This window comes from Oncorhynchus kisutch, linkage group LG11, assembly GCF_002021735.2.
Source record: "Oncorhynchus kisutch isolate 150728-3 linkage group LG11, Okis_V2, whole genome shotgun sequence".
Classification (NCBI taxonomy): domain Eukaryota; kingdom Metazoa; phylum Chordata; class Actinopteri; order Salmoniformes; family Salmonidae; genus Oncorhynchus; species Oncorhynchus kisutch.
In genome coordinates, this window is record NC_034184.2 from 32,067,681 (window position 1) to 32,092,170 (window position 24,490).

At 42.7% G+C, this 24,490-nt stretch overlaps 1 protein-coding gene across 21 annotated transcripts in view; it reads left to right on the plus strand.

Annotated features, from left to right (window-relative positions):
* The first annotated feature begins 15,623 nt into the window (after positions 1–15,623).
* Positions 15,624–24,490, plus strand: part of LOC109898873 (ankyrin-3) — a 160,071-nt gene continuing 151,204 nt past the window's right edge. For 4 of the 21 annotated variants that reach the window (XM_031835632.1, XM_031835637.1, XM_031835633.1 and 1 more), the window contains exon 1: positions 15,634–16,101. In XM_031835632.1, the coding sequence (XP_031691492.1) occupies positions 15,982–16,101 (120 nt within the window). In that variant the 5' untranslated portion in view covers positions 15,634–15,981. Of the gene's footprint in view, positions 16,102–24,490 lie in introns of all 21 variants that reach the window. The other 17 variants (XM_031835647.1, XM_031835649.1, XM_031835648.1 and 14 more) reach the window with 11 other exon arrangements.

A 24,490-nucleotide genomic window follows, 5' to 3' on the forward strand; every position in this document is an offset into this window, starting at 1 on the left:
GCCTAATGGATCCGTATTAGCTACAGATTTATATGCATTAATTCAGTTTTTGTGGATTACAGCCGTATCCGTAACTGACATTAATTGACTATGGCATTTTCCCCTCATCTGAGTAGTGTTGATTGACACATGCACACAGTCTGATGTGTGTGTGTGTTATACACAGTGCATTCTGAAAGTATTCAGAACCCTTGCCTTTTTCCACATTTAGTGAGGTTACCGCCTTACTCTAAAATGGATTACATTGTCGACACCCCTGCCCCCCCCCCCCATCTACACACAATACCCCATAATGACAAAGCAAAAACTGGTTTTTATTTTTTTGCAAATTTATAAAAAACTAAAAATTGAATTATCACATTTACATAAGTATTCAGACCCTCTACTCTGTACTTTGTTGAAGCACTGTTGGCATCAATTACAGCCTTGAGTCTTCTTGGGTATGAAGCTACAAGCCTGGCACACCTGTATTTGGGGAGTTTCTCCAATTCTTCTCAAGCTCTGTCAGGTTGAATGGGGAGCGTCGCTACACAGCTTTTTTCAGTTCTCTCCAGAGATGATTGTCTTGGCTGTGTGCTTAGGGATGTTGTTGGAAGGTGAACTTTCACCCCAGTCTGAGGTCCTGGGTGCTCTGGAGAAGGTGTTCATCAAGGATCTCTCTGTATTTTGCTCTGTTCATCTTTCCCTCAATCCTGACTAGTCTCCCAGTCCCTGCCTCTGAAAAACATCCCCACAGCATGATACTGCCACCACCATGCTTCATTGTAGGGATGGTGCCAGGTTTCCTCCAGACGTGACGCTTGGCATTCAGGCCTGAGAGTTCAATCTTGGTTTTATCAGACCAGAGAATCTTGTTTCTCATGGTCTGAGAGTCCTTTAGGTGCCTTTTGGCAAACTCCAAGTGGGCTGTCATGTGCCTTTTACTGAGGAGTGGCTTCCATCTGGCCACTCCACCATAAAGGCCTGATTGGTGAAATGCTGCAGAGATGGTTGTCCTTCTGGATGGTTTTCCTATCTCCACAGAGGAACTCTGGAGCTCTGTCAGAGTGACCATAAGGTTCTTGGTCACCTCCCTGACCAAGGCCCTTCTCCCCGATTGCTCAGTTTGGCCGAGAGGCCAGCTCTAGGAAGAATCTTGGTGGTTCCAAACGTCTTCCTTTTAAGACTGATGGAGGCCACTGTGTTCTTGGGGACCTTCAATGCTGCAGAAATGTTTTGGCACGCTTCCCCAAATCTGTGCCTCGACCCAATCCTGTCTCGGGGCTCTACGGACAATTCCTTCAACCTTATGGCTTGGTTTGTTCTCTGACATGCACTGTCAACTGTGGGACCTTATATAGACAATCAATTGAATTTACCACAGGTGGACTCCAATCAAGTTGTAGAAACATCTCAAGAATAATCAATGGAAACAGGATGCACCTGAGCTCAATTTTGAGTCTCATAACAAAGTGTCTGAATACTTACTGTATGTAAAGAAGACATTCATTTACATATATATATACAGTTGAAGTTGGAAGTTTACATACACCTTAGCCAAATACATTTAAAATCACTTTTTCACAATTCCTGACATTTAATCCTAGTAAAAATTCCCTGTCTTAGGCCAGTTAGGATCACCACTTTATTTTCAGTATGTGAAATGTCAGAATATTAGTAGAGAGAATTATTTATTTCAGCATTAATTTCTTTCATCACTTTCCCAGTGGGTCATAAAATGACATACACTCAATTAGTATTTGGTAGCATTGCCTTTCAATTGTTTAAATTGGGTCAAACGTTTCGGGTAAATCAAAATCAAATCAAATGTATTTATATAGCCCTTCGTACATCAGCTGATATCTCAAAGTGCTGTACAGAAACCCAGCCTAAAACCCCAAAAAGCAAGCAATGCAGGTGTAGAAGCACGGTGGCTAGGAAAAACTCCCTAGAAAGGCCAAAACCTAGGAAGAAACCTAGAGAGGAACCAGGCTATGTGGGGTGGCCAGTCCTCTTCTGGCTGTGCCGGGTGGAGATTATAACAGAACATGGCCAAGATGTTCAAATGTTCATAAATGACCAGCATGGTCGTATAATAATAAGGCAGAACAGTTGAAACTGGAGCAGCAGCACGGTCAGGTGGACTGGGGACAGCAAGGAGTCATCATGTCAGGTAGTCCTGGGGCATGGTCCTAGGGCTCAGGTCCTCCGAGAGAGAGAAAGAAAGAGAGAATTAGAGAGAGCATATTCCACAAGCTTCCCACAGTAAGTTGGGTGAATTTTGGCCCATTCCTCCTGACAGAGCTGGTGTAACTGAGTCAGGTTTGTAGGCCTCCTTACTCGCACACGCATTTTCAGTTCTGCCCACAAATCTTCTATAGGATTAAGGTCAGGGCTTTGTGATGGCCACTCCAATACCTTGACTTTGTTATTCTTAAGCCATTTTGCCACAACTTTGGAAGGATGCTTGGGGTCATTGTCCATTTGGAAGACCCATTTGCAACCAAGCTTTAACTGATATCGTGAGATGTTGCTTCAATATATCCACACACTTTTCCTGCCTCATGATGCCATCTAGTTTGTGAAGTGCACCAGTCCCTCCTGCAGCAAAGCACCCCCACATATGATGCTGCCTCCCCCATGCTTCACGGTTGGGATGGTGTTCTTCGGCTTGCAAGCATCCCCCTTTTTCCTCCAAACATAACGATGATCATTATGGCCATACAGTTCTATGTTTGTTTCATGAGACCAGAGGACATCAAAAGTATGATCTTTTCCCCCATGGCCTTTCAGGTTATGTCAATATAGGACTCATTTTACTGTGGATACAGATACTTTTGTACCTGTTTCCTCCAGCATCCTCACAATTTTTCAGTTTTTGATTTGTTAAAGAAAATAGAAATATCCAATAAATGTCGTTCCACTTCATGATTGTGTCCCACTTGTTGTTGATTCTTCACAAAAAATACAGTTTTATATCTTTATGTTTGAAGCCTGAAATGTGGCAAAAGGTCGCAAAGTTCAAGGGGGCCGAATACTTTCGCAAGGCACTGTACATCTATGGCCATCCTATGCTAAACCTTGCTGGCTACTCTAAGTATGTTTGAGGCAGTACATCACTAGTTTCTGTTGTTGACAATGACATACTATGCTCTCTCATTGCTCTTTACACTTTCATTTGATCTTGTTAAGTTTCTTAATCAAAGACATTCGCTGTTAAAAGCGCAGCTAGTAGACCGGTGACGACGACCACCGAGCGCCACCCGAACGGGAAGGGGGGCCACCTTCGGTGATAGTCTTGACACATTCCACCCACATTCTGGTCTTAGCTCTTACTCCGAATGTAAAACAACTGTTGAATTGGAGATTTAACATAGCCCTATTGTCTAACAAATAATTCTGTGACTTTATTTCAACCAACATAAGATGTATTAATTCAAACAAATAAAAATGATGACACCTCCAGCTCTCTTCTTTGGGAGACGTTCAAAGCTGTATTACAATGCCCATTATGTCAAATAAAGACAACTGAAAAGTCAAGAACTTTTGGACTCAATCCTGGCAACAGACCGGCAATATTCAACTTCACCATCTCCTGAATTATATGCAGAGAGGCGGAAACTTCAAACTCATTTTAATCTGCTTTCCACTGATAAAGCAGAGTTTCAGAGGGGACGTACTACGAATATGGTGACAAGGCAGCCTTTTGGCACAACTTAATAAGACAACTTTTTAGATAACTTGGACATTCCATCCATTGATATGAATATGAGTAAAGTTCTGGACAACCCTCTGCATCTAGATGAGATAACAAAGGGTCTAAAGTTCATGCGAAGTGGCAAGGCCCCAGGCACCGATGGCTTCCTCGTCGATTTTTATTTTTAAAAATCTCTCTCCCCGACGCCAACTCAAATCTCCATCTCACTTATACTCAAGAATTATAAATATCCGGCAGAATGTGGTGGATATCAGCCTATTTCACTTTTGAACGCTGATGTTAAACTATTAGCTAAGGTTCTAGCATGTCGGTTGGAACCCTGCCTTCAGGATGTCATTTGATGATCAAACGGGTTTTGTCAAAGGGCGACAACTGTTTTCCAATGTACGCCGTCTTTTGAACATTATATTCTCTCCTTCTGTCTCTCCAGACCCTGAAATTGTTGTTTCTCTTGATGTGGAGAAGGCTTTTTACTGGGTGGAGTGAGATTATTTAGTTCAGATTTTGGGAAGATTTGGTTCAATTTCATCTCATGGATACATCTGCTCTATTCTGCTCCTACGGCTAGCGTACACTCCAGAGGGACCCGTCAAGGGTGTCCTATGTCCCCACTCCTTTATGCACTTGTGATCGAACCACTTTCCTTGGCCTTAAAATTATCATCATGATTCACTGGAATCCACCGAGCTGGTGAAGAACACAGTGTCACTGTAGGCAGATGATCTACTACTATACATCACTAACCCTGTGAACTCTGTTGATAATATACTGTATATTTTAAACACATTTGGATCATTCTCAGGTTACAAATTGAACATTTAGAAATGTGAATGTTTTCCGATCAACTCCGCTTCCAAGCTAATGTCCCCTGGATCCCTGTGTTTCCATCTGTCACCCTCTGGTTTTTCCTATTTAGGTGTGAATATAACACATTGTCTGGCTACCCTCCATAAAACTAACTTTGCAAGTCTAGTCACACCAGTTAAAGCAGACTTACAACGCTGGGATAGTCTTCCTCTCTCCTTAGCTGTCAGAATCCAATCTGTTAAAATGAACATTTACCTAGGTTTCTATACCCTTTTCAGTGTCTTCCGATCTTTCTTCCAATTTTTTTTTATCAAGTTGGATAGGCTCATCAGTCATTTTATCTGGGACCTAGGATACGTAGAGCAATACTTCAAAGAAGGAGACAAGATGAAGGATTGGCACTTCCAAATGTACTGCTTTACTATTGGGCAGCCAATATTAAAAAGATTAAGGTATGGTGCTCATTAGAAGCACATTCCTGCCAATCATCCTCCCTTTCTGCTCTTACTTGTGCCCCACTGTCCTTGTGTCCTTCATAGTTTACTGGAACCCTATTGTGCGCTCTACTCTGAAGATCTGGAGACAATTTCGTCAACATTTTAGACTTTCTTCCCCTTCTCTTCTCAGCCCTGTCTGTAACAACCACCTATTTGTACCCTCCAAACTCCACCAGGCTTTTGTTTTGTGGCTTGCGAGAGGTTTGGTATGTTTCAAATACTTATTTTTAGATGGGAAGTTCGCCAGTTTTAATTATCTCGGAACCAAATTATAATCTTGCTCATTCAAATCTTTTTTGCTATTTTCATGCATGTAACTGTGCTCCCTCTCATTTTCCCACCTTTCCTCAACTACCTCCCAAGACGTTGCTAGAAGATGTTTTGTCCCTGTCGTGGATTCGGCAAGGTCTGATTCCTAGATTATATGACATTATGCTTTCCTCGGAACCCTCTCCAATAAACAAAATCAAGACAGATTGGGGTAGTGAACTTGGCCTTCCAGAAGACTGGTGGGAGGAGGCGCTTCTTAGGGTTAACTCCACATTCTCGTGTGCTCGGTTAAGTTTCATTCAGTTCAAGGTCTTGCACAGAATTCACTACACCAAAGAAAAACGTAGTAAATAATCAAACCAATATGTTTGATTAATGTTCTAAGCTGTCTGAGTATTGGTCATCCTTTGTTAATACACTCTCTAAAATTGTAGATATTGACCTGCAGCCTTGTCTTTTGATAGCTATATTAAATATTTAATATAGCTTTCAAAGGAGTTCCATCTTTGTTGCCTAGTCTCACTAAAAGTATAGCAGACGTTGTAGCGTTTGCTTCCCTCATAGCCCGCCGGCAGATCTGGTTTAATTGGAAATCTTCCAAACCTCTCACTGTATCATCCTCGTTGAAACATTTCATGTCTTTTCTACACTTACAAACAAATGTATACACTTTGAGAGGTTGTACTGAAAACCTTTCTTGAGATGGCAGCCTTTAATTTTTTTTGAACAGTTGCCTTCTATTTATCAGAAGTAAGAATTTTGGCCAACAGTGGATATACGAGTGTGTGAGAGGGAAGGGATATTATGTTGTGATATTTTTATTTTATTTTTGTGTATGTATATATGCACAGTGCCAGTCAAAAGTTTTGACACACCTACTCATTCCAGGGTTTTTCTTTATTTGGACTATTTTCTACATGTTAGAATAATAGTAAATACATAAAACTATGAAATAACACATATGGATTCATGTAGTAACTAAAAAAGTGTTAAACACATTTTTTATATTTTATATTTTTCAAAGTAGCCACCTTTGCCTTGATGACAGCTTTGCCCACTCTTGGCATTCTCTCAACCAGCTTCAAGAGGTAGTCACCTGGAATGCATTTCAATTAACAGGTGTGCTTTGTTAAATGTTAATTTGTGGAATTTCTTTCCTTCTTAATGGTTTGAGCCAATCAGTTGTGTTGTGACATCATTAAGGCAAAGGGTGGCTACTTTGAAGAATCTAAAATATTAAATATATTTTGATTTGTTTAACACTTTGTTGGTTACTATATGATTCCATATGTGTTATATCATAGTTTTGATGTCTTCACTACTATTCTACATTGTAGAAAATAGTAAAAATAAAGAAAAACCCTGGAATGAGTAGGTGTGTCCAAACTTGACTGGTACTGTATATATATATATATATATATATATATATATATATATATATAAATAAACTTCAAAGTGAAATCTTTAGATACACCCAACTTCTGCTTTCAACTGTTAGTCTAATAACGTCACCCCAACCAACACAACCTTAATGGGAGATGAACTTTCCTGGTACAGTGGGCTTGAGTGTGTGTAAAAATTCACGTATAAAAAGCTGTGTGTGCCCATGTGCATGCGCACAGTGTGTAGTTCAGGAGTTCTCTGTGTCCCTGCAGTGCTGCCCAACTGTTTGCTATGTGCTGATACACTGATACGGGAGAGAATGGGAGCGGGAGGGAGAGAGGCTCCCCGAGGTCTCTTGACTTGTCACCACTCGGTGATCCCATTGTGATGGGAAACTGAACTCCAGTTCCACTGGCCACTGGCTTAAACAAGCTTATAAGAGTAATAGATTTGGTAAGAGTACACTTGCACTAATTCACGCACACGCGCTCACACATTTTCACAAATACACACTCTCACAAACGAAATGTCTGCAATCATGCACAAACACTGGCATAAACGTAAATACATTAATTTGTCAAATAAGCACACTTTCAAACACACATTTAGGCACACACACCATTCCTAACTCGTACAAATGAAGAGTCCCATCCAGAAGCAGAGAGATGATTGGCACAGAGAAAGCATTACACCAGCAGAAAAAGGCATATGGCATTGCGACCCACTGATGGGCACACACATATGGTGCTAGTGACTTGTGCTATGCACAGTACGCAAAGAGGAAGGTGCTATGCTCTGCTTATGTTTGATGTGCCTCCAAAACTCAGTGCAGCGTGGCTAAAATCTGCACCATTTTGCGTTATGTCACCAACTTCAGTTATCAATTCAAAATGAATGCATTTGCATAGCATGTGGCATCCTCCCCATTGCAATAGACTGTTCCCTACAGTGTGACTGTTTCCAAAGGCCTGTCTGAACAACAGTATTCTACTGTATGAATTGATTGTCTGAAACATTTTCGTTATACTCAAAATAAATATTTTCCTGAATAGTATTTGCATAACAGATGCATTGCTGATTGTTGAAGAATGCTAGATGTACTTCTACAGCAACTTGACGGATAGACTGGACTGGGCTCAGTTTTAATATGGATTCCACACAGTGGACCTGAGGTGGTAATGGATGGATAGACTGGACTGGGCTCAGTTTTAATATGGATTCCACACAGTGGAGCTGAGGTGGTAATGACCAAATTGGGCTTGGGTTGTCATGGCAACCATTGTTTGCCTACTGCTCCTTTGTGAAAAGGTTCTGGAGTACCCTGGTGACAGTGTCTGGTCCCCGCTGTGACTCTGATGTTTTGTGACTGTTTGTTTGGTGACTGTTGTCATACTGTAGAGACCAGTCGCCATGGAGAAATGCTCTCCGAGAGGTACCTGAGTGCAGGGGTAAACAGCTCTCCCCTGGGGTGTTGGTCAGGGTCGTGAGTGGATGGAGTGGTGGGGTTGTGACCCACCTCCCTTCTGGCCTACACTGCTGACTGTACTCTAACCACTGCACCCTTCAACATGCCCATCGCACCCCTCACACCCCTGTGGTCATTTGATCCACATTCAGCTTGCCTGAGCTCACTCCTCTCTCTCTCTCTCTCTCTCCATCCTTTATCTATTAAATAAACTCAGCTCCTTGCCTGACAGCTTCTGTCATTTTGTTTTTCTGACTCCAGTTGAAAAGCAATCAGACTATCCTCTTTGTGATCATCATTAGGATGTGACCTCTGTGGTAATGACTTGTGTTTTAATGCACCCTGATGTTTTCCCATCAGAATGATCTCATCCTGGTCTGAGAGCCTGTCCTAGACAGTAGGCTATGATTCAATTGGACCCAACATATTACTTCTGTGCCTTATGGAAATCAATTGTGTAAATGTATAGATGAAGTGTAGTTAACTACCGCTCTCTCTCAGCCTTTTTCATGTCGTCTCATGTTTTATTCATTCAGATGTTGAGAGATTATAGCCGGGCTCTTTTGAAATGATCCATGGTATAGGTAACGGACCTCTGTTTTATTGCAGTAGGAATCTTGTTTCAGTGCTTGTTTCATCTCATTGATCTAACAGTGCTGAGCTGAGGTCCAGGTATTAGGTATTCAGGTATACTATTTCTCTTAGAGCAACCACCAATGTTTACATTTGATAATTATCTGGAATTATCCCTTGGGATAATTAGGCTATACAATGCTTATTTAGTTCTGATCCTGGATGCTGACAGACTAGTGTAGGTTGGACCTCAGCTAAGCACTGTTAGATCCGCTTACACCTTTAACCACTCTGACCTGAATGTCAGACTGTCATTGTCACTGACAAACAGAATGTATCCTCCCTATCTGAGGAGCTGACTACAGTAGCTGTGTGTATACTGTGTAACTGCCCCTCTGTGGGGAAACCTGGGAAATACATTTTGGTCTGATTTCAAAGGGACCAATTGTGACACACATTTAGGTAGGTTACTGGCTTTTAACTGGGTTAAATTTCAATTGCATTATTCATGTACGCCTTTCCAAATGGAGACATTACAATAAGATGTATAAAACTAAGAATGGCCTCCAGGAGATGTTGAGTGGAACCTGACCTATATCTAGTTCCAGATGACCACAGTGGAAGTGTTAATCATGGGAAAACCCTCAGCAAGGAGATTGCCTGAATGTTTCTACATAATTTATACAACACAACTGCAATTGTTGCACCAGAGAGTTTGGGCTGACTGAAAATTGATTAGCCTAGATTTTGACCCCCCCCCCCCCCTCTCACTCCCTCCCTCCTCGCTGTCTCTTTTTCTTTGTTCCCTTCATCTTCATCAGCCTCTTATTTTTGTCTCCTTTATTTTCAGGTTTAAAAAAATATATCTTATGTCTTTCCCTGTCATTCGCTGAGCCTTTTTTCTTTCTCATTCTTTCTTTTCTTTTTCCACCAATCTGAAAAGCCATTCAGGTCCGAATGGTTAAATGTGTAAGTGGATCTTGGTCCAAGCTAACTAACCTTTCACATTCAAACTCTTTCCCTCGACTGCAGCTTTACTCTGTGGCTGGTGGTCCATTCATACCAGAGCTATAATTACAGCATACCTGAGTTGCATTTGGTTGTGTGCAGCCAACAGTTGAATCTGTTATCCAAACTAATTCATTAAAGAGTTCTGTAGAGAAGCCCAATCCAAGGAGTATTATACATATTTTATCGTACTTTAATCAAAATTAATGAGTGTGTAGAACTTCAATGCTTTCCTGGATATCAAAGGCAAAAACATCATCTGTCAGCAGTGACTGTAGCCAACATACTGAGAACATTTACGATTTGCCAGCCTGTTTGCACCATTGACCACTAGAGGGACTCAGAGAATAGACAAAGAACAAAAAGTACCTTGTTTCAAAGAGAGCAAAATGTGCTGTTTCCCTTGTTATGTAGTTGAGAAAAGTCAGTGACCACAAAGAATAGTGAGTCACAAAAATAACCATTTCACTTATTAGGGGTTCACAGCAAAGCAGTTTTTCCTTGACATGGTCAAATAACTCAAGCAGAGAGTGATAACTTGGTCAAAAAGAATGTCACTGATTGGCCTATGGTGGTGCTGTTATAAGCAGTCTCTCTTAAACCTTCATATCCACTACCCCATTTGACTTCAAGGCATGAAACTTAATATACTGAACAAAAATATAAACGCAACATGCAACAATTTCAACGATTTTACTGAGTTACAGTTCATATAAGGAAATTATTCAATTGAAATAAATTTGTTAAGCCCTAATCTATGGATTTCACTTGACTGGGCAGGGGCGCATCCATGTGTGGGCCGGGGAGGGCATAGGCCCACCCACTGGGGAGCCAGGCCCAGCCAATAAGTTTTTCCCCACAAAAAGGCTTTATTACAGACAGAAATACTCCTCAGTTTCATCAGCAGTCCAGGTGGCTGGTCTCAGACGATCTCGCAGGTGAAGAGGCGGATGTGGAGGTCACGGGCTGACATGGTTACATGTGGTCTGCTATTGTGAGGCCTGTTGGACGTACTGCCAAGTTCTCTAAAATGACTCTGGAGGTGGCTTATAGTAGAGAAATTAATATAAAATGATCTGGCAACAGCTCTGGTAGACATGCAGTCAGCATGCCAATTGCGCACTCCTTTAAAACCTGAGACATCTGTGGCATTGTGTTGTGTGGCAAACTGCACATTTTAGAGTGGCCTTTTATTGTCCCCAGCACAAGGTGCACCAGTGCTATTTGATCAGCTTCTTGATATGCCACATCTGCCAGGTGGATGGATTATCTTGGCAAAGAAGAGATGCTCACTAACAGAGATGTAAACAAATTTGTGCAACATTTGAGAGAAATGAGTTTTTTTGTGCATATTGAACATTCCTGGGATATTTTATTTCAGCTCAAGAAACATGGGACCAACCCTTTACATGTTGCATTTATATGTTTGTTCAGTGTATATATCCTTCATCTTGGGAATTTTTGAAAACCTTTGAAAAAATATTCTTATGAACCATAATGAGACGGGCCAAATACGTTTTATGCTTGTTTCAAGCCAAGCAACACTGAAGCATGCATGAGAGCACCAGCTGTTCCGAATGTCTGTGTGATCACGCTCTCTGTAGCCGATGTGAGTAAGACTTTTCAACAGGTTAGAATTCACAAGACCGCGGGGACAGAGAGATAACCAGGATGTGTACTCAGAGCATGTAAATACCTACATGTTTCAAAGCAGACCACCATAGACCACCATAGTTCCTGTTTCAATTCGCATACCGCCCAAACATATCCACAGATGGCGCAATCTTAATTGCAGTCCACACTGCCCTTTCCCACCTGGACAAAAGGAGCACCTACTGTATGTAAGAATGCTGTTCATTGACTATAGCTCAGTGTTCAACACCACAGTGCCCACAAACCTCGTCACCAAGCTAAGGACCCTGGGACTAAAGACCTCCCTTTCCAACTGGATCCTGGACTTTCTGAAGGGCCGCCCCCCAGGTGGTAAAGGTAGGCAACAACACATCTGCCATGCTGTTTCTCAACACGGGGGCCCCTCAAACGATTGTGCATAGTCCCCTCCTGTACTCCTTGTTCACCCACAACTGCGTGGTCAAGTACGACTCCAACACCATCATTAAGTTTGCTGATGACACAACGGTGGCAGGCCTGATCACCGACAATGATAAGACAGCCTGTAAGGCGGAGATCAGAGACCTGGCCATGTGGGGCCAGGACAACAACCTCTCCCTCAACGTGAGCAAGACAAAGGAGCTGATCGTGGACTACAGGAAAAGGAGGGCCGAACACGTCCCCATTCACATTGACGGAGCTGTAGTGGTGCACGTTGAAAGCTTCAAGTTCCTCGGTGTCCACATCACCAACAAACTATTTTGGTCCAAACACACCAAGACAGTCGTGAAGAGGGCACAACAGAGCTTATTCCCCCTCAGGAGACTGAAAAGATCGACATGGGTCCCCAGATCCTCAAAGGGTTCTACAGCTGCACCATCGAGAGCATCCTGACCGGTTGCATCACCGCCTGGTGATCCCAGTGCATCACTGGGGCCAAGCTTTCTGCCATCCAGGACTTCTATGCTAGGTGGTGTCAGTTGAAGGTTCAAAAAATTGTCAAAGACTACAGCCACCCAAGTCGTAGACTGTTCTCTCTGCTACCGCACGGCAAGCAATACCGGAGCGCCAAGTCTAGGTCCAAAAAGCTCCTTAACAGCTTCTACCCCAAGCCATAGGACTGCTAAAAAAAGAATCAAATGGCTACCCACCCTATTTGCATTGAACCTCCCCCCTTTTTTTTTACACTGCTGCTACTCGCTGTTTATTATCTATGCATAGTCACTTTACCCCTATCTACATGTACATATTATCTCAATTACCTCGACTAACCTGTACCCCCACACATTAACTCAGTACCGGTAACCCCTGTAAATAGCCTCGTTATTGTTATTTTATTGTGTGACTTCATTACGTCAGTCTTTAACCTTTTACTGTAGTGGGCTAACTCAGGGTCACACAGAATGTTTCTTGGTAGTCTTAAACAAATCTACTTTGAAAGAAAAGTATACACCTCACACATGGTTATGGGCTTAAAAAAAGAAGATACTTGTATCATATCAGATGTAGAGATGACATTTTTTGTTTGCATCCCAACATTACACTTTATTAACATCACAGAAGAAATATAACAAAACCGTTTGACACAGAAACATCGGATTTCTCGTTTTGAGATTTTTTGTTGTTGTTGCTGCATTCAAATATGGCCACACTGTACCTATAGATGCATGTTAGTTGTTGTGGACACACAGGTTGTACAATAGAGTTCCCACAATACTGACATAATGATTTCCTTCCAAGGACAAAGGAAACGTGTCATAGTAAAGGGCCCATGGAGCAGGTGTAAGCGACTCCGGTATCTTCCTCTAGGTTTTTGCTGTGAGAGTTCTGGCATTTGACCAGGGAACCTTTGCTTCCTTCCCTCAATTAGACCTTGTGAACATATTCAGTGTCAGAAACAAACTTTATGCCTCTTTGAATGCTGTCATCACCACTTCCTATTTCGAGAATGTCTCTTAACCTCACTTCGACCTACTTCAGCCTGTAACGGACGCACAGCGCTGCTGCCTTTGTCTGAGGCTGTGTGCTCGGTGTCACTAGTACAAAATGTTGTGGCTGTGGAGGTCCAAAGGTCAATAAGACTGAACACAGGGAACAGGGAACGCTTCTGTTACACCCAGGGGAGCAATCACACGCATTCATGGTGAACAAAAAAATACGAGAGACAGCAAGCTAGGGACTAAATACAGCTGTCATTCTTCGAGGTACATGTTTCTGTAAGAGTAGATCATTTTTTAACGATTGCCTTTACATCAAATGAACGTTCTCTGTCATAGAGATATTTAGCTGTTAGTAACTTGTCGTTAACGTGGCAAGACATGGCATAGCCTAATCGATTTGCACACAGCAGCAAGTAGCCTATTTCCTCTATTGTTGTTGTTGAGTCGTTTACTGTCCTATTAAAACTCTTCAGTTCAGTAGCTGTATTGATATGGCTTGTTGCCTAGAGTGAAGGTGAAATGGGTCTATTAAAAGTCCATCACTGGAATCAACCCAGCTCTGCCCAAGGTTGTTTTAGTCTGGACAGTAGACACATTTAGTCTGATGCCAGCTATAAGCTATTGGGACTATTCAAGCCTTTCTATGAGACTTTGACCACTGAATATGGGTCTGTCTAATGGTTATGGATGTTGTATGCACTTAGCAAGCATTTCTCAATATTCATCTTTACAATGATAGGCTGTTACATGACATACTGAAAGGCTATATATTACAACATACGAGTACAAATTACATTTATGTCTCATATATCATTCCAGCACAAGCTTTTCATTGTATGGATGATCTTTTCTTATCCTTTGGGAAACATTTCCTTTTCTCTCTGTCTCTCTGCATGCTTCTCATTGAGAAAGGATTTTTAGGAATGGTGGTTGGTTTTCTTGTGATTTCCTACATGCAACCCCCAACTGGTGTTGTTACATTTCTGTGCTCCTCAACCACCAGCCACCCCAAGCAACACCATTGGTCATCGCCTAGCAACAACATGATAATGTGGCATAATGTGACACCCCCTGATGTATGATGGGGAGCTAGGGCCCCGCCCCTGAAGCTGGTGTCTGCGTCGCTATAAAAAAGAAAAGGGATAAAAGAAAAAGCGAAAAGGGATTTCACGCTCATATCGTTACATGGCTGGTGTCCGGAGAATAAACCTGTTATGTGTCCCTTGTGTGTGTGGCAGCCCTCTTCCTGACAAGAAAGAGGGATGATTATTTTCTCTCTTTTCTACTCTTCCTCTCAAATACACATACGGTCACACACACACACAAAAGCAAAGGCAGAAACAGCCAGGCATGCGCCGGTGAAGGACCGGGGCGCAAGCGCTCAGGTGTTGAAGCAAAGACAGAGAAAACAAAGATGGCCGTTCCCTTTTCCACGTTGCCATGTTTGACGTGAGCAGTGGACCTGAATGACATTGTAAATAACATGTTTCTGTACTTTCTCGCCCAGTCTGCTCTGGATATCATCCTCCTTTCTCTCCCTTCCTCCCTCTTTCTCTGTCTCTCTTTTCAACAAAGAGACATTATGTTTGGTGAAACAAAAGGTCCCCTGATCCCATTTCACCCCCCATCAAAATGTCACTGGCCTCAGATGGCATAATGACCACTGTGTAGGGACAAAGAATCTCAGTTATTTTATCAGCACATTTGAAGAACTGGTATAGGGGGGGAAAGGAAACCAGCTTTCATTCATTTGTTTTCTCTCGGCATAAGCATCAGTATGTCGGTGATTAGGACCTTTTCTCCTTTCTGTCTGATAATATATGACCCAATAAAAGTGATTGTTGTCATTCTTAAAAAGACACAGACAGCAGTTAGTATTCCAAAGCTATACAATCAGCCATCTTTTGTACAATAATAGAGTTAAATTGAAAAAAAGTCTCAGCTCTGAATATGATTGGATAGGTCTTTTACTTCCTCCCCCTCCTACCACCGGGCGTGTGTGTGTGTGTGTGTGTGTGTGTGTGTGTGTGTGTGTGTGTGTGTGTGTGTGTGTGGGACAGAAAATTACCATCAGGGCCATCCCACCTCCCCCTCCATCCCACCTCCCCCTCCATCCTCTACACTGTCTCCCCTATCCCATCTCTCACTTGGGCACTTCCAGCTAGTGGGTTGGGGGAAGTACACACACACTCACAGCCGTACACACACCCGCACTCTCCTTCACATTCCCCGTCCCTGCCTACCCCAGCTGGCTCCCTCACACTCCATTCAGACACTCACTCACACTCTCTCTCTCTCTCTCTCACACACACACACACACACACACACACACACACACACACACACACACACACACACACAGATCCACGCGGAGCACCGACCCAGGTGCCGCCATGGACCAGGAGGGGAACGTGAAGAGGACAGCTAGAAACAGAGGGTGGTTACCGTAGTAACTGGATCTCTCCTCTTCACCTCTGTGCCTGGTGATGCTGTCTCTCCATCTGGCTTCTCTTCTCTCGCTTCTAGATACACTACCTCTACACTGATAGTGGATGACACAGAAACAGGAGGGGCTGGTTTCTCATCTTTTCACCCTAACTGAGAAGGGAACCTTATTCTCCGACACTCTCCTTGTCAGGACGGAACCCTACACTTTTTCCCTTTCCTTATCTTTTTCTCTGAGATCGTTGGCTTCCACTTCCCTGGGATTTCTAACGTTTTTATTCCGCCATGGCTCACGCAGCCTCCGCATTGAAGAAGAACCGGGACGTGGATGTCAATGCTATCGAGGATGAGAAAGAAAAGAAAAGGAGAATTAAGAAACTTGCGTCCCGGGAACAAAAGAGAAAGGTACTATCCCTGGAGCGAGACTCCCGGCTCAGCCACATCCCCATTGTGTTTATATGGGCAGCACACACACACACACACATGCAGCATGTGTGTGTGTTTATATGGGCAGCACACACACACACACACATGCAGCATGTGTGTGTTGAAGTGTGTGATCGAGTGCGTGTAACCTTGTTGAATTTCACCTGTTAGTAAAGTATCTGCCTGGGCCTTCGTGGTGCGCAGTGATAAGGTCACACTTGGAATTTCTAACAGCATTGTCTGATTTACAGCATAAGCACGGGGCTCCCCCAAATACTACAACATCCCCACCACTGCCTTACTCCAAAACCAGCATCTCTTAGTGTGCTGATTCAAAAAACCTTGATCTTACATCTTTTAAAGTGGACAGGGGTATTCTACTGATCCAAACTATTCCAGGTTCCTTAGTGATTGAAAGAGTTCTGTACTGTTCTTGGCATGTGGTTGTGTTGTTGTCCAGTTGAGAGCACCTGTGTAAGGCTGGATGGCTGCACAGGCGTCCATGTATAATGCATATTGATGTTGTTTATTGATGACAAAGCGTTTCATATGATGGAGGAGGATACACGTGTTTTAATGCTTGTTATTTTACCTGCTGTATGCACATCACTGTGGTGTTGCTGGACAAAGAGCTCGAGTTCATAAATAGCGAGAGCACGTTGTGTGCTTGATGTTGACTGGATGCAATTATTTCACCCATGAGATCTATTCAATAAGGCTGACATTTATTGTCAATGGTCTGTCGGTTTTAATTATGGCCCATAGATAAAGTTATTGGACCCCAGCATAAACAATGTTTTTTTTTTTTTTTTACAGTTCTGAAAATATTATTTATTTAACAAAAACCTTTTAGGTGACTGACTGAACTTCTTTAATTGTGTACATTATCTTTGTGTACATAATCTTTGCGCGTGTGTTTGAGAGTGTGTTTGTTCCTGATGTCCGTGGGAGACATTATTATCGTTATTATAAAGACTCATATTTCATGTGAGGCTGAGGGAGCTCTTCTTTATTTATTGATTGGTGCAAGTTTGGCAGGCTCCACTCTGATAATCAGTTTCCCCTTTCCCTTCATCCTGTCCTCGTGCTTCTTTCCCCCTCTTTCTCTCTGTGACTTTCTCTCTCTCTTTAACTCTCTCTCTCTCTTTCCTCTCAATGTCTTTTTCTCTTTCATATACACAAACAAATGCATAAAATGCATAACAAATGCAACACCTAATTTGCTCCTTTTGTTGATAAGTGGAAATGGAAATGTGTTTAATGCACACACACACCACATGCCTAATAACAAACAGACAGAACCCTCAAACATTTCCTTTTTCATTTTTTTACACTACTGCATTAGCCTACTTGTTTTTTGCTTCAGAACATCCAGTCTATCTCCTATCCTGTTTTTATTCTACGTTATGGGCTTGGCTGAGCTTAGACTGTGTTGTTTACAGTATTCCTGTCTGGTGGGCCTCCGATGGGAGAGAGAAAGAGAAGGATAGAGAGGGGAGAGATAAAAAGAGAAGGAGTGAGAGAGAGAAAGAAGGAGTGAGAGAGGAGGAGAAAAAGAAGTTGAGAGAGAGAGAGAAGTTGCTGACTGAGGAGCCTGCCTGCCTCTCTTATCAGCCTTCACTCAGTGTTGTATGGGCCTAATGGAGTGGAGGTGTTGGTTGGATTGTTTTTGGCAGGAGGAGACCACTAACCTTCCTCACCGCCGAAGGAGATGCTGTGCATGGGGGTATCGCAGCCTGCCAGTGAATGAGATACATCCTACTGACACAGACACAGTGAGGGGGAACATGGTAGAGGTCAGGCAAATCAAGCCCAGACCTTATACTAGAAGCAAAGGAGGGGGAGGGAGGGGTCACTGTTACCTTATCACACAGTTATCATACCCCCTTTACTTACAATGTTATTATCGGAGAGATTCTCTTAGAGCTCGGTTATAGCAACAGTAGTAAGAAGAGACTCCTGTAGGTGTTAGAGAGGAAAAGGAGACCTAGGAGGAAGCAGCCTTTAGGGATGATGGGAGGCACTCATCTTCCTCTTACCAGACTGAGCACGTGTAGCTCACAAAATGGGAGTCTCCCCCACCCTCTCTCTCTTCTCTGTCTATCTCTCTCTTTCTCTGTCTACCCCTCTCTCTCTCTCTCTCTCTCTCTCTCTCTCTCTGTGTGTTTCTCTGTCTCTATCTCTCTGTTTCTCTGTCTACCTCTCTCTCTCTCTTTCTCTCTTTCTCTGTCTACCTCTCTCTTCTCTGTCTACTTCTCTCTCTCGCTCTCTTTCTCTGTCTACCTCTCTCTCTTCTGTCTGTCTTCCTCTCTCTCTCTCTTTCTCCATCTATGTCTCTCTCTCTCTCCTCTGCCTACCTCTCTCTCTCTTTTTCTGTCTACCTCTCTTTCTCTCCTTCTCTCTCTCTCTCTCTCTCTCTCTCTCTCTCTCTATCCCTCTCTTATTCTCATTCATTTCCCTCTGTTTTGGGGCAAGCAAAACGAGCAGTCATTCCTCTGTCAGGCAGAACGAGCAGTCGTTCCTGTCTTTCCCTCCTCCCCATCCCCCCTATCCGTCCATAAAGATGGAGGATAATGAATTCTGCACTCATGCATACCTAAGCTAATTGGATTGGCATTAGGAACACCACCCAGTATTACACAATTGTCACCAAGATGGCTGCCGGGAAGTGTGAGTTTAAAAATCCTGCCAAATGCCGGGTCGTAATTGTTACATAGCAGTGCTGCATGATTTAATCTACCTGATGGTAACATCACAGATTTTGTTGTCAGGCCACATGTTGAAATGATATGATGTAGGCTCTAGCACTTTCTTCTACTCAGAAACGTGAATTAATGATAATTATCATCCTAATCCGAAATAAATGATTGCTGTAAGAGGATTCAGATTCAGACTGATTTAGGAACAGTCCTTATCTAACACAAGAGATACAGTATGTGTAGAGAGAGAATGATCCTTTCTTAACCCGCTAAAGGATAATTGCTGTGTGTGTTGCTGCTGATCCAGGACCAGTCCCAGGGGTGCAGTTGCGACCTAGAGAAAGCACTCATCAGTCAAATGGGCAGGCTACTCATCAAACTAAATGCTAAACTGCTAAATTGAAACCCTCTGCCCAGCTTTGCTTTTCAGGAACATCTACGCTGCTAGTGTAGTTTAATAATTCTGGTTAAAAACGAAGTAAACACTTTATTTGATCTGACCATTGATTGCTTTTGTTCAGTTGCATTCAATACGCTGGCACCTACAAAGTCTTAAGTCATTGATTTCTGGCGAACAGTAGACTGTTACCCATAGTCCTCAACCCTTCAATCTACAGTATACTGCCCTATTCTGAATGGCTACCCAAGTCATCTCCATGGTACACCATAACCCATGTCATCTCTATGGTACACCATAACCCATGTCATCTCTATGGTACACCATAACCCATGTAATCTCTATGGTACACCATAACCCATGTCATCTCTATGGTACACTAGAGATTGAAAGTGACTGGAAATTAATCTGGTGTAGTGGAATAGAACACAGAGGATTCTACTGCAAAAATATTAGGCTCCAGTGTAGCTTTCATGTTATTGTCAAAATCCACCATGTTCTGGGTGTCATCTCAGAGCTGGACAGTGTGAGACAGAGAGAGAGAGATGTTAGGCCTTAAGGTCATTTGAAGGTGAGTGGCGTCCTCCTCTCTTCTCTCAGCTCAGTGGTAGTCCTGTAGTCTGTTGCTGCTCTTTCTCATAGAGGCTGTCTCTGTCTCCGAGGCTGTATTGAGCATTAGCCTAGATGCTTATGCTGTGTGTATAAACTCTGAGTCTCTCAGTTTGGTGTGTGGCGTAGCAGACTTTGATTGTACATGAGAGCTTTAATGCCAAGATTTATCTTGTATTATTCTCTAGTAATTTATTAAGACATATCAGCATGCCATTTTCCCTCTTAGTCAAATTCACAGAGAATAGCATAGTATTTTCATTCTTAGCGTACATGGTAACAGCTACGCATTATTACATTATAAATGCAATATGTGCATTAGAAATTCCACTTACTATAAACATTTAAGGACAGACAGTATGGTTAGAGCCTTTTAAGGAAATATCATTATAGCCTTTCCTTTGAAGCCATTGCTGCTCTACATACAATCCTGTAGGCGACTGTAGAACCAATCCTAAGGCATGAGATGATGTGTTTATAGAACTCAGAGAGAGCGAGAGACAGAGAGAGAAAGAGAAAAGAGGGAGAGGAGAGAAAGTTGGAGGGAGGCCTGGCTCCTATTATTTATGCTGTTTAATGAAGTGCTCAGGGTTGGGGATGACATGGGCAAGAAAGGAGGAAAGGAGAAAGGGGGGATGGTGGAGGAGAAGAGAAGGCAGGACAGGAGACGATCTGGAAAGGTGAAAAGGAGGGGAAAGAAGGAGAGGTACGGACGGGTGTGTTAGTGAACTAAGGAGAGGAGAGAATGGGATAAAGGAAATATTAGAACTGACTAGAAATGGGTAGTGAAGAGCTAAAGGAAAGCATTAGGAATAGGCTGCTGAAGTGCCATAGAGATGCTGTGCATTTGAAGAGTTGAGCTCCCACCCCCACACAATACACACACACATTAATGCAGTGATGAGTCCCCATCTTTCATCAACAGTAGCTAAAAGCTAAAGCCCACCTCCTCCCCCACAGCCTGCCTGCGCTTCCCAGGACGGCCCCTCAAACCCCCCTTCTCCACTCGCTCCTCAAACGCCCCCAATAGGATTGTCCCCCATATGCACTCGCTCATACACACACACAAGTATAGTTAAACACGTCCACACACACACACACACACACACACACACACACACACACACACACACACACACACACACACACACACACACACACACACACACACACACACACACACGCACACGCACACACACATACACATACACACACACACCAGCCAGTTGGGGCCAACCACCAACCATAGCAGCAGGGGATGTGCACTGGAGTGTGTGTTGTACAGCCTCCCTTTCTTCCCCCTGCCCGGCATCGTCACACTCATTAATCCCCTGCTGTGTATCAAGGCCAGGCCTCCTCCATCAGGCTCTTAACCCCCCTGTCCCCCGTCCCCGTCTTCATCCCGTCCCTGTCCCCGTCTCCCCCAAGAACACACATAGCCTCGACCATGCTCCCCATTCCCCTCGCTCTCCAGCCAAACGCTTCCTCTCTATTGTGTGTAATGGAGAGTGTGTCTGTTATAGGCTTCTTAATCGATCTGTGTCATCCCATGAGGTGGAGGGAATAAATACAATATTTTTAACTAAACATCTCTACTGGAGCCATGCATGATAATGACAAAAATACCAAAGGATATGCACTATCTTTTGTGTCACTTGAACAATGTTTAGATTCTAGGCCTATATTTGACTATTTGAACTTTTATTAAGACCCTGGTTCTACCACCCACTCTGGCCATCCTTGGTCCCCAGAAATAGGCCTCTCTTTGTGGGCAGAGTCAGCCAGTCGGAGCCTAGCTCTGTGTCCCGACGGGCTGGAAATGGGCTGTGTTGTGTGCAGATCGATGGCAATCACAGAGCAGACACTCCTCCACGGTCAGCTCTCTCAGAGACACAGATTGATGATTAGACATAGATTGATGATTAGAGAAAAATGCATTCTGTCTCTCCAGCTACCCCCTTATTTACCCCCACGTGTTGGTGTCACACAACAGTCAGTATGTCTCACATAAATGGCATCCAGTGTTTCAGCATTTATTTGGTTAGTCTTTGTTCTATTTTAAACATGGAAAGCTTGTTTTTCTATTTGGTTCTGTGATCCTAGTTCTTCCTAGTACTTGACAGCTCTTTAAGTCCATCCATATAGATGTTTCCTTTTTTATATATTTGTACCACCTTATTCACGGGTCCTTGACAAATCATGTGAAATAGAGAGTTGGGTCCATTCTACCTGCTCCATATCTATGGTGCCTTGCTCTATCCCAGACTGACTGAATTGATTGGAGATTTTTGACTATATGATTACCTGGTTTTGAATGTTCTGAGAGAATGAGTGACATAGAGTGTGAATACTCTTTGTCTCAGACACAAACTGCTGTATCACTGCATGGACAAAAGCTTTGTTTTGTCTACAACAACCCCTCAGGAAAGGAATAATGTTTTCTCTTGGATGCAATTGAGCATGAAATGAACAGAGTCTTTGTTGCGGGGTAATTTGATTCTGCATGGAAATGTTAACATTTCTAGAATGTGTGTCACATGAGAAACAGTGAAAGGAGGAGAAACAGAAAAGCAGTGGATAACACTGCCCACTAAACTATCTTGTGCTGTTCTGTGCTGCAGTGGCAATTTTAGCATGTATATCTTGGTGGGGCCAAAAAATAAATAAAAGTGGAATGCATGGAAGCAAAGCCACTACACAACACAACACTAAACAATTCATTAATTGCACTATAACGGTGAGAAACGGTGCCCAAAAACTGTTAAGGCCTACATAAAGCTGTCCCAACAGCTGTCCCAACGTTAGTCAATATAACTGTTTGTTCAGCACTTTTGAAATGTGCGCTGACAGAATTCAGAACATGGGCCGTTCTTACAGTGCTCTCCCTGTACACCAAGTTAGAACCGTAGCATAAATAAAGGGGGTATATAGACAGACAATGAAAGCTCTTACAATATTCGATGATTACATTCCTCTAAAACAGGTTATAGGCTACAGTAAAACAGTCAGAACAGTAGGCGAAATTAAGAAATACACATGGACTACTAACATCTTACTACACAACATACACTTAGTATTAGTTTCTTAGCTACAGTTTACATATCTCCCTGGAATATTACATCATTTATGAAGCAGCATACAATACATTTTGGACTCACATTGTTTTGCTCGGCTAACTTAAACAGAAAGGTGGCGTGGCTGTCCTCCGAGTTAACAGTTGTTTTGAGCGCGGCACAAAAAATGCTTAATTGACAGCATGGCCAATGTTGAATGTTTATCATTTTAAACTTGGAAAAAGAGCCCCTTAATCCCAGATTTGGGACTACACAGCCACTGTCACTGATTCCTTCCAAACCACTCGTTGAATTTGCGATTTCCAACTTGTTGTGTAATGTTTATACCCAATGGCCGATGAGCACCGATACGTTTTGTCTATAATTTCTTTTCATTATTACTCTTCATATGACAAGAATTAAAAAGGATTTGCCAGTAGATTGTCGACTTGATTCATGATGATGACTGCTTCTCTAGCTTGCTAGCTAAGATTGTGAAAGTATGATGTTGACATGATCAGTACAATCAAAGCTACTGTAGATATAACATGATTTGAAGTCATTTTATCTGTGGCCAATGACCTTGAGACTTCTTGAATGGGCACCTCTATGGCAGCATCTGAAGGGCTAGAATTTTCATAGGTCTGCTCTTACACTTGGCAGTGACGTAAAGTCCCCATGAGTGACAGAACACTGAGCCATTCATGGTGCACCGCTCCGTATTTTCTGCTGGCCCGCCCCACCACCACAGAGAGCAAAGAGCTCGGCTGAAACACCTGCCTTTTGGAGCTGCCTTACTCAAGAAAACAAAAAAGAGATGCAGCTTTATTAACTCAATGATGTATATTCTTTTTTACATTGTTTGCAAACTAATGTGTGACATGTATTAATGCCAAAACAACATTATTTTGATAAGAAATGTGCGGGTAGCCACTGCTGTGCTGTAGTGCATTTGGCTATTGGCAGAGAGTAAAAGGTTTAGTATGGCTTCAAGGTGGGAATGGTATTACCATTGTTGTGTATAAATTATGCATCCTTATGTCATATTTCTGCATAATGAGCCTGTGGTCACTGCAGTGTGTGATGCCTTATTACACACACACACACACACACACACACACACACACACACACACACACACACACACACACACACACACACACACACACACACACACACACACACACACACACACACACACAATACAATGTATCATAGTACAATGCCCAGTGCCATTGAACACATTCACACAGTCCCAGCCCAGCTCCAGCCTCACCAGCTGTGTTGCATACTCACACGTGCTGGAACAGCATCTGCCTGAGACAGAGACAGAGAAAGCAAAGCACTCATGCTTATTAATGTTTGATGCTGAATTATTTAATACAGGCACTTTCAAAACATGCTACAGAGCCTCTTGTCATCAGTCAGCGATTATTGTTTGATGGTGTTTAAGAGGTGCAGGTCACAGTCAGCAAAAAACACACTGAAATCGATGTAAGAAATTACTGTACAGAATTTTCTCTGGAAAGTAATGACAGTTATTGAGTATGTACATTTACTAAAAGGAGTGGTATAGGTTCAACTTTATTTAAATGTTTTATTACAGTCGT